The sequence below is a fragment of the Pituophis catenifer genome, unplaced genomic scaffold (assembly GCF_029215685.1).
Source record: "Pituophis catenifer annectens isolate HBS135680 unplaced genomic scaffold, rPitCat1.0.hap2 SCAF_1, whole genome shotgun sequence".
NCBI lineage: Eukaryota > Metazoa > Chordata > Lepidosauria > Squamata > Colubridae > Pituophis > Pituophis catenifer.
Genome location: NW_027256881.1, coordinates 52947915 through 52967792, shown reverse-complemented (window position 1 = coordinate 52967792; position 19878 = coordinate 52947915). Strand labels below are relative to the sequence as shown.

The 19878-nt window shown below is 41.5% G+C and overlaps 1 protein-coding gene across 4 annotated transcripts in view; it reads left to right on the top strand.

The window, feature by feature from the left end:
- Positions 1–19878, top strand: part of CDC42BPA (CDC42 binding protein kinase alpha) — a 161216-nt gene that overhangs the window by 23534 nt on the left and 117804 nt on the right. For all 4 annotated transcript variants that reach the window (XM_070932424.1, XM_070932422.1, XM_070932423.1 and 1 more), the window contains exon 2: positions 15727–15818. In XM_070932424.1, the coding sequence (XP_070788525.1) occupies positions 15727–15818 (92 nt within the window). The remainder of the gene's footprint in view (positions 1–15726; positions 15819–19878) is intronic.

Here is a 19878-nt window from a genome sequence, read left to right as displayed (position 1 = left end):
TTGGCGGTAGTGCTCTCAGCCCTGCCATGCACCTGCCGGAGAAGCTCCGAATGCACAATTTGCCTAGGCTCCTTGCTGCTGTGAGCCACCATTCCCTGACTGATGGCCACACTCTTGGCCCTGCCAGGGAAGCTCTGAACGTGCGACATGCCTGGGCTCCTTACCACTGGGAGCTGCAGGCCAAGCAGGTGGCGACAGGGACTGGCTGCACCCACTGCCACCTAAGTGGAAAGCCCAAAGAGGAGCATCCTGGACACACGTGCTGCCCTCAGCGTTTCCCCAACACTTGCCTGCAGCCACCACCACCTTGCCTTGCCCTGCTTCCTTGCCTGCTCTTCTCTAAGTGAGCGCTCAGCGGCCAGGAAAACCAGGAGCCGCTGCGGCTTTCACCCTGCCCAGCACTGCAGATCTGCTCAGCTCAAGTTAATGGAAATCATGTGGCGGCCCTTGAAACTTCAGGAGGGAACTGGCTGCGAGACCGGGAGGCGGCCTTTGGTGGAGCCAGCCCGATGGGGAACTGAAAAGAGAGGGCCTTTTCCTTTCTTCCACCCCGCTTGTGGGCTGTGGGGTTTGGGGTGGCTCTAGAGCCGGAATTTACATATTTCAATTAATACTTTTTATCTGGAGCAATGAAATAAAATGAATATTTACTTTTTTACGTACATTTAAAAATTCTGGTAAATACACTTTCCTGAATTGTATAAAATGTCTGTCTAGCACCCTGTCATCTGTGAATAGAATTTCTTTTCCTCTTTGTTAATAGAAAAGCTTCTGAGGTCATCACATGCCAGTAAATAGCATGGACATTGAAGTCTCCATCTAGAAGGCCAAAAGTTGATGGGAATTACCCTAAATCCAATTGTTACTAGAAACATGTAGGGATCATGTCATTTTAACCTGGATAATTCTCAAGATTCCTTAGAGTCCTTGTCATCGAAATACCGTAATTCTATTACCATAAATAATGGCATCTCGATTCATTTCATGAGTGTTTAATATTGTTAATATATTTAATATAACAATATATTTGTTATTTTTTGCTTTTATTATTGAATTACATTTTTAAACATTATTTTAAAATTAAACCGTAACTTTGGTTTACGAAATAATAATTAAGTGCTGTTAGCAAAAATTGATCAAATAGAAAAGCTTTAAAGCCTCTTATTTCAGTGGGAAAGTTCTAGATATCTCATGACAGTTTTATACTGGTACTGCCTGGTAGCAAATATAATCAAATTCAGTGGGGCTTTCCTCAGTGTAGTTTTGACTCGATTTTATACTTAATAGTCATGAATAATGAAAATGTTATTAATATTAATTCTTTTCCTTTAAGTAAAAATAGTAAATGATTGTAAGTTATACTAATACGATTCTTTTACTCTGTGGTAAAAGAGCCAACTATCCTGTCTTCAAAGCATTCTTAAGCCATCCTAATTGTACAGTGCCTTTCTGCTGTTTGTTCTCACAGACAGCTGTTCCTACATGCTGTAGCAGTTCAGCTCATGTGTTCCTCCAGCCAAAAATGAACAAATGACTAGTTTTGTCCTCACCTTATCATGAGACTGAAAACAAATGTCCAGGTTAATCTGTAGATTTCCACAAATTTGATCTCCTCATTGTCTTGGGTCTCACCAGTTCACCAGTTAGGGTTAAGGTAACATAAGTTACACAGTTTTGTAGTACACAGTTTTGAGGCAATGACTGTATCTTTTGTATCTCTGAAAAAGACAACGTTCTCAACTGGTATTTTTGTCTCACTCTTCTTGAGCTAAGTGTTCCAGTTGTCTTAGGTTTCATGGATTCCTTTTCTTTTTTGGGTAATTTCATGTAATAATTTGTATTAAAATTTACAAATACAAAGATAAAAAGATAAAAAAAACTAATCAAACTAAGGATAATATAAAATAATATAAAAAGTAAAAAAAGAAAAGGTGCAAAGAAAAAAAAAGAAAAAAAGATTTATAAAGAAATTATTTTCCTTTCCTTTATATAGACTTCATAGAACACAATCTTCATTGTATGCAAAACTGCTTCTGGCAAATTGATCATGATTTGTAATGCCATGATGCATTTTTATTAATTTACATATAAAACTGAATATGTACAGTATTGCAATCTCAGTGTAGACTTTGAATCACTGTGCTTCAGAATAGAAAAATCACTATTATCTATAACTACAAACTGGTGGGGACTCTCCACTTCCTCCTACAATTGGTTTTTTTCCTGTGCGCTGCTCCCACTATCCATGGATGGGAGTTAATGCTTCAGCCTTTGGCAAACAACTGAGTGTTCCTTTAAGACAAAAAGACCTTCCCCAGGGACTTCCCCTTTTCCCCTTGTCTAGCCACACCCCCAGTCCCATGATCCCCAGTCTTCGCTCAGTTGTTTGGCAACGCTGAAATGTTCTCCGGGAGCTCCTGCCTTAAGGTATTGGTCTCCCCTTATTCTTGTGGTTTTTTTCTTTGAGTTTTCTTTCACCCTTCCTCAGGGGCGTTTAGGATTTTATTTTATTTTTGAGTATCCTTTCCCTCGGGGTTTTCATTTTATTTTAAATTAGAGTTTTTGGTTGGTCCCTTGTACATTGTCTTCGCTGGAGCGCCGCTCGCTGCAGCGCTAATCAGCTGGGCGCCGGATCGGAAAGCCGAGCTGCCCACGCCGCTCATTTGCACACGGCGCCAAATTTAAACTTGCTTCAAGCCCCAGCCTCACCAGAAGCAAGCAGCAGCCGCGCGGGTCATAAAGAAGGAAGAGCGGCTCGGATTCACGCCGCTCGAGCCGAACGGGGCAGCGTGCAGCCGCGGTCCGCCCAGCTAGCCCTGCCAGCCGCCGCCGCTCTACAGGAAGGCGATCCCAGCGCAAACAGGCACGGCAGCTGGCTGGACCCTCGGGCCTCCAGCATAAGACCGTAGCCGGCGGAGGGCACCCAAGCCAGCACCACGTGATGCCCGCCATCTTGGATTCCACGCGGGCCGCCATTTTGGGTGCAGAGGCCCCCACCGACTCCTAGAGGCTCTTCTACGCCCTCCCTCTAGGGCGGTACCAAAAAATAAAAAATAAAAAAAATAAAAAGGGGTTAGCTGGTGAGACCTTCGGGCTTTCAGCTGCCACCTCCCCATCTAAGGGCAGAGCGGGTGAGCCTCACCAGTACCATCACCTGGCATGGAGATTGCGGGCACAAACAGAGAGGGGTGGCCTTGCTTCCAACAAATGGCCATGTCTGACTCCCCCTTCTCCTCGGATCCAGAACTGGAGTTAAGCCCGCCTCGCAAGGGGGCTAAGTCTTCCAAGAAGAGTGCCCGGAAGCGGTCTGAAGGTACCGACCGCAGTTCCAAATCTGGAAAGGGGCTGACTTTCCAAGATAAGGACGCCCAAAGACGCCATCTGGTGCTAGAGCGGCAGTGTGCTAAAGCTCAGAGAGCATTGGAATTGTCACCCAACAAGGGGCCAGGCCCAGAGAGCACGGCGGCTCCCACACCCAGAGAGGCAGACCCAGCACCGGTCACCTGGACGGAGTTGGCCCAGTCCCTGGTGACTCCGACCATAATGGAGAGAGGGACCCAACAGGATGGAACCCCCACCCCTGCATGGAGCGGGCCAGCACCTTTCTCCCCGGCAGGGCCGTCCCGGGGCCCAGGCCCGGGCACAGGAGTGCAAGGGGCACCGCCACTGCCCACGCAGTTGGATTTCCAAGCCATGTTCTCCACGGCATTGTCATCCTTCCTAGCTGCCAGTTGGCAGCAGGCGGTACCTCCCCCGCAACCAGCACAGGTCCAGGGACCACACCAACAGGTCCAGAACAAGACCCGCGCCCCCGCAGCACCGGAGTCTTCCTCTGAGGAGTCAGACCAAGCAGATGAGGCCCCTGAGGACGTCGAGTTCTCAGAAGACGAAGGACTGAACCCAGACACACCAGTATTTTCTGGGCTCTTTCGACCGTCACTGTTTAGGTCACTCCTCCACAAGGCGAGACTCACAACTAACCTGGGTGTACCGGGGGACGTAGAACCAACCCCGTCCTCTACAGCGGGACCACACGATGCCCTCTTCAAGTCGTCTAAACAGGAGAAGGAATACATCCCCTGTCCTCAACTATTGACTGACGTAATACAAAACGCCTGGGGGCAACCAGCTTCTCAAACTACACTGAGTAGCCTAGACAAGAAACTTTATTGCTCGGCTCCTGAACTAGAGGACCTGCTACTCCTCCCGACGGTGGACCAACCGGTTGCAGCACTCTCATCCCCATCACTAGTTTCCTCAGAGGCACTGGATGGGCTCAAGGCGGAGGAGAAGAGGATGGAGTGGGCCTTCCGTAAAGCACATCAGGCAGTGGCCTGGGCGATCAGAACATCCACAGCCACGTCCTTCTTCAATAGAGCAGCCCTCATCTGGCTACGCCAGATGCAAGAGAGACTCCCTTCAGACGACACCAGGCTGCACCAAGACATCAATAAGATTATAGCAGCCACCGAGTACGCATCAGATGCCTCCCTGAACTCGGCAAAGTTCGCTTCGAGGGCTCTAGCCTCCACCGTTACGGCTAGGAGGCTGTTCTGGCTCCGCCCATGGAAGGCGGACCTCAAAGCCAAATGGAAGCTGGCCGCAGCTCCCTACAAGGCTCCTAACCTATTTGGAGCAGCTCTGGATCCTGTCCTAATTGAGGATAAGGACAAGAGAAAGATATTGCCATCGTCCTACCGCCGCCACGAGCGGAGATACTCACCTTATCCAGTCCAACAGCCCTTTCGCCCCGGCGCAGGGCCCAGGGGGTCCTTCTCACAACGCTCCAATTACCTGGGAGGCGACAGATCACAAGACAGACAACACTTCCGAGACCGGAGCAGGAATCAACAATCCAGAAGACCCTTCCGGGGGGCAGGCTTCAAATCCACCAGAAGAGGCAAGTGACTTCAGGACCGAGGGGCCCATAGGGGGAAGACTGCTCCTCTTCCACCAGCAATGGGCCCGGTCGACATCGGACTCGTGGGTAAGGCGCACCACCTCATTTGGACTATCAATAGAATTTGCAGGTACGCCGCCACAGCGTTTCGTGCGGTGCCCTGTCCCACAGTCCCCCGAGCTGCGGGCCCTGATGGTACAAGAACTGACCCACCTTCAGGAGGTCAGAGCTATAGAGACAGTACCACCAGCCCACCGGGGCTCCGGGTTCTATTCCAGCCTATTCCTCGTCCCCAAGAACTCGGGGGGATGGAGAGCCATCTTGAACCTAAAAAGACTGAATCTGTCTATGCGATACCACAGGTTCAAAATGCACTCACTGCAGTCAATCCTAACGGGGGTGAGATGGGGGGACCTCCTCCAGTCAGTCGATCTTCGGGAGGCCTACCTTCACGTACCCATTCACCCCGACCACAGACAGTTCCTGAGGTTCGAGTACGGCGGGCAGCACTTCCAGTATCGGGCTATGCCCTTCGGACTGTCGTCGGCACCCCGCACCTTCACCAAACTGGTGGCGGTGGTGGCAGCCAAGCTCCGGGCCATCCCGGTCCGGGTCCTCTGCTACTTAGACAACATTCTGATACTCTCGTCAACTCACAACCAGGCAGTCAGGGATCGACACCTAGTTCTAGAGACGTTCCAAACCCACGGATTCACAATCAACCTCGAGAAAAGCCAACTTTACCCATCCACTCGAATCCTGCACCTAGGAGCAGTGATAGATGCCACCAGAGGCCAGGTCTTCCTGTCGCCGGACAGGGTCCAGAATCTCCAACAACTGGCCCTCCGAATCCGGACAGGGAGGAGAGTCTCCCTCTTACAACTGTCATGCCTGCTGGGGAAGATGGTTTCCTGTTTCGGCATCGTTCCGTGGGCACGCAAACACTTGAGGGCCCTCCAGTGGTTCCTGCTCCCCTTTCAACGCTCGGGGAGGGCAAACTCGAAGCGCAAGGTCACTCTCACCCCCAAGGTCAGACGCTCCCTCAAATGGTGGACTTCCAGAGCACTCTCCAAGGGGACAGAGTTCCTAGACCCGGACAGACTGATCCTCACCACGGATGCAAGCCTGCGAGGGTGGGGAGCACACCTGCACAACGGGGTGGCACAGGGCCAGTGGTCCAGGGCCGAGCAGCACAACAGCATCAACCTGCTCGAACTCCGGGCGATCAGATTAGCATTGCGCCACTTCCAGGCCACGGTGCAAGGCTGGCACGTGCTGGTCCTGACGGACAACGTCTCGGCCAAGGCGCACGTGAACAGAGAGGGAGGCACGAAATCCCGCTCCCTGATGCTGGAATCAGAGGCCCTATTCGAGTGGGCGGAGAAACACCTGCTTTCGATCAAGGCAGACCACATTTCAGGGTCGGCCAATGTAAGAGCAGATTGGCTCAGTCGAACAACGATAGATCAGGCGGAATGGCAACTCCACCCCCGCCTCTTCAGCAAGCTCACCGCCAGGTTCGGGATGCCAGTGTTGGACCTGTTTGCCTCTCCAACCAATGCCCAGCTCCCCCGGTTCGTGTCACATTACCCGATGCCACAAGCAGAGGACCACGACGCTCTACACTGCAGGTGGCCAGCGGGCCTCCTTTACGCGTTCCCGCCAATCCCGTTGATCCCACGCCTGGTTCGAAAATTGCTGGCAGAGAGGGCCAATCTACTCCTGGTGGCCCCAAACTGGCCCCGAAGGCCGTGGTTCGCCAACCTGGTGGCCCTGTCGGTGGAACAACCGTGGGTGATCCCACCATATCAGGTGGTACTGTGCCAGGGCGAGGTCAACCATCCAGATCCTCAGTGGCTTCAATTAGCCGTCTGGCACTTGAGCGGGTCATCCTGAAAAAGGACAACTTACCTGATAGCGTCGTCAGCACCATTCAGGCAGCCAGACGCCCGTCAACAACTCGTATTTACGAGGCGACATGGAGGGCTTTCTGCAGCTGGAGTTCCGGTCACCACGTGGACCCCACCTCAGCATCAGTTCAGGACATTCTAAGTTTCCTACAGGCCGGGTTAGACAAAGGGCTGGCCCCAGCTACCCTAAGGCGTCAGACGGCAGCTCTATCAACCGTCATATCCTGTGCACCTTACCAGACTCTATCACACCACCCGCGTATCAGAGGGTTCCTCCACGGGGCTACGAACCTCCACCCGCCGACGGTGCACCGTTACCCAACCTGGGACCTGTCCCTAGTCTTACAGGCCCTAACGGGCCCTCCCTCCGAACCTCTGGCTTCCGTCAACCTCAAACACTTGACCCTCAAGGTGACTTTTCTACTAGCAATCACCTCAGCGAGGCGAGTCTCAGAGCTAGCAGCTCTGTCCATCCGTAGGGACCTCTGCATCTTTAGAGAGTCCTCGGTGGTCCTCCGTCTAGACCCGACTTTCATCCCAAAAGTGAACTCCTGGTTCCACCGGGCACAGGAACTTACCCTGCCGGACTTCTGCCCGGCACCAAAGGACCACAGGGAGAGAAGGTGGCATACCCTGGATGTCCGTCGAGCGATCCGGACGTACATAAACAGGACGGCGCCCTTCCGACGCACTGAAGCGCTCCTGGTCTCATTCAACCCGGCCTCCATGGGCCAGAAGATCTCGTCCCTCACGGTCAGCAGATGGATCAGAGCCTGCATTGCCTTGGCCTATGACGTAAGCTCCAAGCCGCTACCGCACAACATTCTTCCCCATTCCACTAGAAGTGCGGCCACGTCCGCAGCCTGGGCTACACAGGCTTCAGTAGTGGATATCTGCAGAGCGGCAACCTGGTCCTCATTGTCGCCCTTCATCCGGCACTACAAGATAGACGCTTATGATTCAGCCGAGGCGGCATTCGGCCGCCGGGTACTTCAACGTGTTGTGACCGGAGAGGACTCTGCAGGCAGTCAGCCCCCCGCCCTAGGGGTTTAAGCTTGGGTATATCCCATCCATGGATAGTGGGAGCAGCGCACAGGAAAATGGACGTTGTCTTACCTGAACGTCCCTTTTCTGGGCGCTGCGTACACTATCCATTCCCGCCCGTATCTATGGGCTGCCTGCCCGACTGTAGAGGGTTGGTTTCCGTTATGCAGTTAACCACGTTGTTTTAGTTTAGTTAATAAAGTTATGTGTGTTACTTCACCACTAGTTGTCGTTGAGCCTTTTTTACGCCACATCTTCGCTCAGACTGGGGATCATGGGACTGGGGGTGTGGCTAGACAAGGGGAAAAGGGGAAGTCCCTGGGGAAGGTCTTTTTGTCTTAAAGGAACACTCAGTTGTTTGCCAAAGGCTGAAGCATTAACTCCCATCCATGGATAGTGTACGCAGTGCCCAGAAAAGGGACGTTCAGGTAAGACAACGTCCATTCTAACTGTTGGGCAGGTTATGTCACTCACATACCCTTCTCATCTTTGGCTGGAAACAAAGGACAATGCATAATTTACCAAGTTTTTTCCAGCTTTTTCTAAGGAAATGTCAAAATGGTATGCTTATTTCAAGTAAATGTTTTGTTAGTTCCCTGTATTATACAGCTTACACAGTTTTCACTTCATAAGCATTCCGCCAATGTTTTTCTTCACAGATTTTTTAAAAAATTGTTACTTCCTGGTTTCTGAAAATATTTACAGGAGCATAGGAATTTGAAATGTGTTTCCTGCTCTGTTCATCATACATATCATCAATATTGTTCAAACTGAGCATGTCAGTCAAAATTTTAATGGTAAGAACTTAAATAAGGATTCTGATTATCATGTGCATTATATTTATAAAGCAAAACTACAGTAGATTTCTTAAATATTAAGGCTTGACTCATTTGTTAAGTCATCCCAAGTGTACATTTTTGCTTATGAATGTAAGTGCCTTGTTGGAGCTAGCCCAACATGGCTAATCTAGACTAACAATTAATCAGTCTAATATTCTTTGCAAAAATTTCAACAAGTAGTAGACTTTGGAAGTATGCCAATTTACTGTTTTCTATCTCACCAAGTATATTGGATTTTTTTTTCTTAATTGAATCTTATAATTTAATTTAATTTATGATCAGTTGTCTCTTATAGAACTTTACATTGGCTTTCTTCAAACTTTGGGCATGATTTTTTAAGATCCAATTTTGTAATATAATATCCTTAAAACTGCTGTATTTTGGAGCATTCAATTTGCCTAGCCAGTTCCTATCTGATGAAGTTATAAAGAACAATGTGAGACCCATGTGGCCCCAAATTTTAAAAAATGTACTCTCTAAAGTTAATATGTGTTGTAGGTTGCTTGAAAACATTTTTAGCAATAAGTTAAAGTTTGAAAAAAAGTGAAGATGAAACGTCTTTTATAAGTAAACATTTTGTAAGCTAAACTTGATTTATAAAACTTCATATAAAGTGGATTATATTTAGCATTTTAAATTGCATTTCTTTATTTTCCTATTTGATGACAAGGTTTGAATATTACTTTACACATGTGCATATGTGTGTGAAGATAGCAAGAAAAAGAGGGTGCTATATTCTGAAAATGTAACATCACTTTTTAAAAGATAGTTATAACACAACTATATAAGAGAGTGTGCTGTCCTGCTGCTTTAATGCCATCTTGGATTTTGGGGAAATATTTAGCTTTATCTAGTTTTTAAATATCATTTTATGGGGTAAGTTTTTATTCAGACCTCCTTGTTAGTGCTAGCTTGGAGTATAGCCAGTGGTGGGCTGCAAATGGTTTAACAACCGGTTCTGTGTGGAACGCTGTGCTTGCCCGCAGCATTCAAAATACAGCAATTTGAAGCTCAGCTGCTTACCTTCTAAAGCAGCCCAGTAAAGTAGAACAGTGGAGGTGCGGAAATCAGCCTTGTGAATCAGCTGAGTCGTGCGAATTGCCATGCGAATTGCCGTGCGAATCATTTTAGCCAGAAAAAAAGGAAATATAGGACAGGATAGGGTGGGGGCATGTGGGTGGGGCCAGCTGATCGTTGGAACTACCGGCTCACCTGAACCGGTCCGAAATGGCAGCAGCCTACCATTGAGTATAGCCCTGGGGCTTTTGTGATGCTAAATACAAATCTTGAATTCCTTTTTAAAATTTAGAAATAAGTGATTTCCAAATTTCTCCTACCTAGAATCATACTATTTTGTATATAATTAGGAATATAGTTTTTGTCTCTATAACATTGTAAAATAGGAATCTGCGATTACTCTTCGGATTTTCAGGAAATACCAGATCTTTCTGAGACTCAGACACAGATGCTGTCACTTTCTTCTTTGACTGAAAAAATATGTGAAGAATGTATATAAAAAGTAAAAACAGAATAGTAGCTATAAAATTGAGAAGGACGTTGTGGCTTTATTTATTTATTTAGTGTTGGTTTAAATAACATTCTGTTATCCATCTTCCATTGCTTGCAAACCATTTTTTTTTCTCACTTGCTGGATAGAAATGGCAACCAATTTTAAAGTGCCTTTGGAATATGTGAAATCTTGCTTCCCTCTTCTTCCTCATTTTGTACTATCATTTTTCTGCAGCAGTATTTTACTGGTTTCCTGTGCAATGGTATTTCTATAGATCTCATTGTGTATCATTGTTTCAAATATTCCCCAAGTGCTTACGATCACTTTTATTTGGCTACTTTTATTATAAATAGACTGTTGCATGTCCTTTGTTCATTAAAGATCTTCATCTCTGTTATTTATGGAACTCATGATTAATTCAGCTGTATAACAGAAATCATTCTCCATGCCATTCTTCTTACTAACGGATAAACTTTTTGACCGGCAATAAGGGCATTTGGGGATAATTTGCAAAAAAATCTAATAAAATACACTATTCTGTTTTGGAAAATCAATAACTTTTGTTAGGGCACATAAAAATGTAAAATATGTTTTTAAAGATTCCAGTCCATTTTTTCAGATTCAGGAAGTATTCACAGCTTCACTGTATATTTATATATTTAACTTCAGGTATATTTTTATGTATTTATACTAACAAATGGAATAAAAGAAAGTGTAATGTAAAAGTGAAGAGTATAATGTAAGAATAGTATCAGAAAACATACATAAATAGAAGTCACTTGTAAAGCAGTTAAGTCATGGTACAGACAGCTTGACACCAGAACATAACAAACCATTATCAACATAGTGTATTATTTCTTTTAGTGTTGGCCACTATGATTATTAACTGCAGCTTTCTTAGCGTTGTCCAAGAACCTGTTAACAGATCATAACTTCAGGTGCCAGAGATTGATCCTGAGATTTTCTGCAAGAGAAGCCTAACTACATGAACTCTATATGTTCATGTTATATGTTGCTTAGCTACTGTAGGAAATTGATTATTATATTAAATATATCATTTGAAATTGATTATTGTATTAAATATATCATTGGTGTGATTCTGCAGAATTCCTTGTGTAGACTTATGATCAGTAAACAATAACTACTCTGCTACTAATGAGTAATGAAATTTGCTGGCCCACTACTCCTGAGAAGGCTGCAGGAGTGGCTGAACTAAACAAGCTGAGAAGAAGCAAACAATGTCATTACATCTAAACATGCTCCTGTTTTATCATCATTGCTAATAAACCAGAATCTAAAGCTGTGTGAAGATTGTTAGGGAGTCATTGTTGTTTTGTACATAACATGCTTTCTTGTGAACTTAGCGGGTTTACCTTTGCATGAGAAGTCAAATGGAGATGATTTAACAGCTTGCTAATAAACAATGAGGTGTAATAAATGGCAGAAAGTTCATAGATTATATATGATCAATGCGTTCAGTGTTTTGTTTCTTTTCAGTGATTTTTCAGAAAAAATACTTTACTATAGCTCTGACTGAGAAATTATTATTTTATTGATACAACAAACTGACTTGGTTCAAAAATAAATTATGTGGATAAATTGGTATTCTTGTATTGTTTTTATCTTTATAAGACCTTTGTGTATCATGATGTCGTGAACTTTTTTGACTTATGGAAAATAACCCAAATAAGATCGAAAACTCTTTTCAGGTCTTTGACCATATACTATAATAAAATAAATATTAAGGACTTAGAGATAGTATGTAATGTAAATATATAAATAATGCTATTATTTTTAGTATTCTGTGGAAATTCTGGTATATACAGATTTTCAAAAAGTTGTTGGTTTACTTTTAGTTTGAATTGGCCCTACAAAGAATATACATTAATTTTTTTCTTGGTCATATTTTTGGATGTGAGACTGCTTTGGGGAAGTATTTCTATATTCTAAAAATTCTCTGCCCAGCATTCTGTGGATAGCATAGTAAAATATTCATTTCTGCCCAGCATTCTCTGGATAGCACAGTAAAATATAGGCCTTTATTCAGTAGGACCTTTGTATTTGGAGGGAAAAATGCTTAGAAGTATGAGAGGGGCATGTATACTGTCCGCAACTCTGCGCAACTCCTTAAACTCCTTTCCTGGTAGGGCATGACTGCCCTTCCTAATTTCTATATGCTCTAAGGGAATTATGACTCTGCTTAAGGATTTACGGATAAGAATTATGTTCATGCTCCCTTAATCAAAATATAAAAACAGACATACAATCTATTTTCCTACATTTATTTATTCTACTTGTTTATTGCCAAATCCATATAGACTCATGCCAATTTACAGGACAATCAACAAAAATATTCATAACAGTTAAAAATGTTTACAGTAAACCTAAATAAATTAAAGCAGCTGAATGAAAATTACAACACATGCATAAATTATAATAATGATAATAAGGAATAGCTATATCATTAAAAAAAATCAAAACAATTTCCATAAATCAGTTAATTCAAAGTCAACTAAATTCAAGGTAGTAAGAAAATTCATTCTTTGGAAAGTTCTGTCTTCAATAGCTTCTGCAATGTTAGAAGGAATGGAGCATATTATAAGAGAGGGTATTCCAGAAAGCCAGAGCAGCAATTGAGAACCACCTCTCAAGGATTCTGGACAGCACACAATGATGAAGCAAAGAAATTGCAATAAAATCAGTAAAAGATAGATAAAACATGTGAGTGCAATGAAATGGGAGAGATCTCTCTCACACACTAAAGGCATCTATAAAGAGCCAGGTCTTTTACAGCTCTTCTAAACTTTAGCAGAATGGTGACTATCTGGATCTTGGGGAGAACCTCATTCCAGAATGCAGATGCTGCTACAGTAAAGGTGCACTTCCAGTGTTTCTATAGATTACAGGTAATTCTCAATTTATGACTAGTCATTTAACATCTGTTCACAATGTCTATGGAGATTCTCAGTAATCCAGGTTTCGAAAGTCCAATTGCCTCTTGAAACAACTGTTTCACAATCATGATGGCCTCAGAACAGGTGCTTTATGGACCATAAAATACTTCCAGCTATCATAAAATATTGCACTGCAGTCCCAGTCACATGACTGCATTTGGGGCACTTGGAAACCTGCACACATTTATGATTGATTGCCAAGTGCCTTGCAATCAGGTGATCACCATTTGCAATATTCTCTGCCAGTATCTGCGGAAAGTCAGTGAGGATGCCGGCAGGGAAGGTTGCAAACCGAGGGAGTATTGGATTTGAAGTCCACTTCCCCAGCATGTTGAGAGATTTTTCTTCCCCTCTGTTCAGGCAAAGGAAATTCTCCTGCGGACCGAAGGAACAGAGCTCAAATCTGACAAAAAATGCTAGTGAATGCCATAGTTCTGGGAGGTTTAGAACACTTGGGTTCACTAGTATTTTCTCCTCTGGAGGAAAAAATGCTAACAAAAACCATTATTCTGAAAGACCTAAGTCCTCTCCCTAGCACTCCACTTAAGAACAAAATCCAGGATTGCTTTCGTTGAGTGAAGCAATCACGTGGCATTTGCTTAACAACTGCTCTGCTTAACAGCCAAGATTCTGGACCCAATTGTGGTTGTAAATGGAAGACTACCTATACATTGTTTAATCAAAGGAGTCTGGGAGTGTACCAACCCCTCAGAATTGAATTGGCTGAGCAGATGTTATGGATGCTATGTAGAGCTTTATAGGTAACAGCAGCAGCTTGAATCACACACAGAAGGAAACTGGCAGCTAGTGCAGCTCATGAAGTAGAATGTGTTACATAAGCATACTGAAACATTATTGTTTGTGCCACTGCATTCTGAACCACTAAAATCTTCCGGGCAGCCCCATGTAGAGTGCATTGCACTTGTGGATATTAGTGACTGCCTAAAGAGTTCCTCAATCTAGAAAAGGGTGGAACTGGTACACCAGATCAAATTATGAAAAGGGCTTCCAGCCACAGTTAACACTTGCTTTTCAAGCAGGAGCTGCAAATTGCATGCCAAACTTGAAGGGGGAAGTGCTATGCAATCCAAGATCCAAGATGAAATATCCATTCAAAGATTTGGGTGGCTACTCGATGTTGGTGGGATTGAGTTGTAGACAGTTCCTCCTCATCCAAACCCACAAAGCCTCTAGGCACTAAAACAGAACCTTGGCAGCCTCACTTGGCTCAGGGTCAAAGAATATAATTGGTAACATCAGCTTACTGATGACCAGCAGTTGACTAGTTTGGGGGTGTTGGTTTGGGGGAAGAGAACTTCCTCCCTAGATCTTTTTTGTTTGGGTGGTCTAAGATTCTACTCTCTCACCTATCCTTTTCAAGTTGTAAACCCTCTCTAAGTAGTTTACAGGTCAGCATATTGTCCCCTACAATCTGAGTCTTCATTTTACTGACCTCAGAAGGATGGAAGGCTGAGTCAACCTTGAGCCATTCAGAATCAAACTTCTAGAGTGAGAAGTGAGTTAGCCTGCAGTACTGCATTCTAATCACTGTGCCACCATGGTATTGACAGAAGCTGTCAATGGCAAACCAGTTCCATATTTTGCCAAAATAATTTTATTTATTTATTTATTATCCCACCCTTATTATTTTATAAATAACTCAAGGCGGTGAGCATTATTAATACACTTTCCTCCTCCTATTTTCCCCACAACAACAACCCTGTGAAGTGAATTTGTCTGAGAGAGAATGACTTGACCCAAAATCACCCAGCTGCCTTTCATGTCTCAAGTGAGACTAGAACTCACAGTCTCCTAGCTTCTAACCTGATGTTTAACTACTAGACCAAACTGGCTCTATTATTGAATGGTAATGTCTGTGTAATCAGCAGAAATCAAGCTTTTTAATATTTTTTTATCTCTTGAAAAGAATCTAAAGGCAATTTTCAGTAGTCTTAATGCTTTACTTTAAGAGGGTGAATTTTTGTATTTTTTTAATTTTCTAGTTGTATGACATTTCTAAAATGACAGATGAGATGGACTAGAAAAGAAAATTTGCTGTTGAAGCAATTTGTGTTGCAGTTCCCAACAAGTTGTGTTATGTGCTATCTTGTGAATCATTCCCTTGTTTTTGGCATTATATTGCATCCAAATTTTATTTTGTTTTTAACTTTAAAATAGAACTGTGGAAGGCTTTTGTTTTTCAGACTAGCAGTGCTAAAAAGGGAATATTTTAACATAGTGCCTTTTTGCTATTTATATGTGATACTGGGGAGGAATACAACTTTTAGCCAAGTGATTATTAGGACTTCCGCTATGTGAAATTGCTGAAGCAAGTCTTCTAGGTCTGTAAAATGTTAATACTTTTCTTGCAAACATTAGTAAAAAACAATGTTAAAATTAAAAATATTTTAAGCATGCATTTGGAATGTTCTATCATGGCCATGTCAACAAATCCATTTATGGTCAGTGGATAATAGATCTTAGTTTGTTATACCAACAATTTCTGAAATTGTATAGATTTTTAATTAGTTATATTATGTAAAGTGATCAATATTTTTCTGTTTTTCAGGCAAGCCTTTCACATCTAAGGTGAAGCAGATGCGATTGCATAAAGATGACTTCGAAATATTGAAGGTGATTGGCCGAGGTGCCTTTGGGGAGGTAAGAATTAGAAACTGTATGTTTTTGCACCATCTGTAATAAAAATTTACTAATACTGTAGAAACATAATACATATAATTAAATTGCAAAAGACATCTTTGAGGTTTCTGATATACATTATACAGTACGTAGTGTCATTAGATTTAATGATACATTTGCCTTTTCATGCTATAATAAACTAAGTCTTTTGCATTATACCAATGCCATTTGGTCTGGTATAATTTGTTAATTTTTAAGGGATTGATAGGTCAAAAATCATATGTGAAGGTAACCAACTATACATTATATGATTGAAAAGATCATATACTATGGGATTGTATTATTCAGAAAGTTCTACCTTACAAAGAGTTTTTCAGTTTGTACCTGTTTAGTAGGTTGTGATTTTATAAAGGAAGTAAAAAGGCATTACCATCTCTCAAATATCTGTCAGAAAAGTTGCTGAACACAATGAACACAAAGTGTCAATTAATGGATGATGTTTTGGACCGCAAGAATGAGCTGAAAATTACTTCCTTAATATCCAGAGTTCTCACTTGATAGGTGAGCTGCCCATTCACCTTCCTCTTTAACCTTTCCTCTTTTCCCTTAGAGGTCAGAATGGGGAGGATTTCTCCATTCAGTTTGCATCTTCCTTCCAAAGCTAACCATTGTCAATTTTACATCAGTCAGTGAAAGAGCATATGCTCCTTGCCTCCTAGCGTGATACTTTCTGGATTCTGATATTAGCACTACTTTGGCTCCTTGATGTCTGTCTGTTGTAGTAATACATTGGTCAGAGTTGTTGTAAATGGCTTCCTTGATGTTACAAGATATCTGTTATTTGAGGTGCAGTCATAGATTGAGTGACATTATGTAGAAAGTAAGGAATATGACCTTGATGGAGATGTACAGAAACCACCCACTAGGCCAAAGGGGCTGAAGCACTTTTTTTAAAGTCCAGAATAATGAGATAACTTTGAGAAGCAGCTGAGGTATATGCATTTTTGAGTCACTGAAATATAAGAAGAACGAGGAGGTCCAACACAATCAGGCTTGCAAAATTCTGTTGTTATAGCTAATCTCAATAGAAATAGTTTTAGCCTACCTGTAGAGTTGATTTCCAGGCCTGGTCAGTCTGGATCAGGGCAAGGTTATCACTAATTTCTTACTGTCTGTACAATATCTATATTGTTTAGCATGGTATCCTCAGCTTTTTATGAAATACAAGTAATTTTAACTTACTAGTAAATCATGTTAGATGACTGTGTTTTATCCAGGGTGGATTTGATTTAAATCATGATTTAAATCACTAATAAAAACGGTTTGATTTAAATCAACTCGATTTAAAACATAATTTTTAAAGAGCTACTGTCATCTCTGTCCCGCAGCGGCTCCTCCTCTGATCTGCTGTTGACTCACCAACAGTCCAATATTGCAGAAAATACAGCCTCATGCTACATAACTAAGCTCCATTTCATGCTGAATAAACTAAATTATTAATGTATCTTAAATAGAAAATTATCTTTAGATAGATTTTTACTCCAAAAGCATTATATTAAAATAAATTTGATAAAAATAAAAAAAAATCCAATTTAAATTTAAAAAATTCAATTTAAATTTTAAAAATCCATTTTTTTAAAAAAAATCACCGATTTTTATCTTGATTTTATCTCTACATATATATCAGTAATTATTTAATCAATTTAAATAACTAATATGTATTAGTTGAATTGGTGGATTAAGATTAGAGAAACCTAGGTTTATACCTATCCATTGAAGCTAACTGGATGACATATATTCAGTTATTATTTCTCACCTCAGAGTAACTCATAAATCTATTTTTCTGATTGCCTATTGCTGTGTGGGAAAAGACAGGATATAATCCAACAAAATTTACTTCGATAAAATATGCTGATAGCATGTGCCTAGGCCTAGCTTTCCTTCTGAGAACATGTACTTGAATTCTTAATTACCACATAAAATTTCTGTTTTTAAGATCAGCATTCTATTTATTTTCCTCTTGATACAAGCCTTGATTTCTAAAACTACATACTCAGGTTTGGCAAAAATTCAGTTAACAATATAGTTGTCCCTACTTTCTCTGAAGGAAAGAAACTGCAGTCAGATTAGAAAAAAAAAAGTTAGTAAGACTTTGCTACACTCCCTCTATAATTATGTGCCTCCCTAAAATAATCTATAATCTAACAGCAGCACAAATTTCAACTGAAAAACCTTAAAGTATTGCTTTCAAGCTGATTCCAATATAAAATAAAGTTTGCTTTGGAGATATATGTATAAATGGTTTGTGAGGGAATGAATTCTGATTTTTAAAGATTATTCTTGTAACTTTCATTCTGCATATATGGATATAGTTTACAGAGAAAGTAAGTCTACTGTACAAGAACGGAACCTTTTCTTAATTTAGAATACAGACTGCATGCAGCTGTCCAGTTTTTCATCACTTTAGTTCAAGGCAAGGACAGTTTGTGCTAGTCTGGATAGACAATGCATATCTGCTACTGTTCATGCCAAATAAATGCAAAATGGCTAATACTCTGGTTACTTCCTGCATTTTTTAAAAAAAATCCTACACAAGAAGCTATAGGAATCTATTAGATTTCTTTCCCCCTCAGATATCTTCATCCATTAAAATATTTGAAGAAGGAAAGGCAAGTATGTTGATGTATAAATACACAAGAGACCTAACTTAGTAAAGGAGAAATCATTTGACAGCAAGCCAGATGGCAATAACTATTTGTGGGAAATATGGAAGAAGAATTTTGCCTTTTCCCTTTCCTTCAAACTAAAACCAAAATGTTTATATCAGCACATACCACAGATTTTTAGCATGCTATTCATGGAGGAAAATACACTTCTAAAAACATTAAATATTCAGTTTTAATAAATCACAGTGGCAGACTTTTTTGAGAGGCCAGGGAAAGTATGTGGTTATCACTTTATATTTCTATTCTATTTGCTGTTTCAGCTATCGTGTGCATGTGTGTGTGTGTGTGTGTGTGTGTGTGTGTGTGTGTGTGTTTAATAGTGATATTTATGTTTCTTTCAGCTTTTTAGAGATGGATGCTATTATTATAGCATTTTATATTCCATAAAAGCCAGAACTACCATTTGGGCGAAGAAGCCGAAAACTACATGGCTGAGATCTGTTTAATTTGATAGTTTAATAATGGAAACTCAAAAATACTTTTTTTCTTGCAGTGTTTAATAGTATATGTTAAAATTGTGGGAAAAGACCCAAAGAAAGGTTAGGATTAATTGATTACTAATTCTAGATCAAAGCTTTAAACTAATAAGATTAGTAGCTACTAAGAATTACAGTAGGTATTTAAGCTAATAAGAAATCTCACAAGACATAAGGTTTCTGTACATTGGGGGGAGGGGAAGATTGCAAGCATGATAGTTAGCTTTGTTCTATGTGCGTGATATATATTGATTGGAGCACGCACAATTATGGATGAAATTTCATGAACAATACAGTTAAAAAAACTTATTCATACGTCTTAATTACAGTTTCAAAGTTGTGCTTATGTCAGTAGTATGACCATTAATTTCTAATGATGTATAGGAACAAATATCAGTGTAGGGGCTACTAAGTTAAATTATTATAATTCTAAATTAATAATCACTATATAAATTAAAATTTATTGTTCTCCAATTATAATGGTTATGGTTAAGAGGCATTCCTACCTTCTAGTTTTGGATTTGGTCATATAAGTTTTGATTTCACAAGTTTGAGGTGTAGAAATCATTTCTATTTTTTACAGTTTATTGCATCTCTGTAATTGAGTATTTGTCATTCTCAGTGTGAAAGTGCTCATGATGCCAAGACTGAGTTATGTTGATTCACAATGCTGTTTTGCTCTATGCCAGTAGTCTAAGCAACAAAAGCATGGATAGTACCAGTGGGGAGAAGAAAAGGAATTTCAAAAGGCAATTTTAGATGTCTTTTTAGTCATTTTAACCATCTTGGTTATTTTGATTACCTTAGTTATTTTACAATATTGTTGAGTGATTCTACTTTTTATGTTGATTAAATACTTTTCTATGTTGTCTACCACCT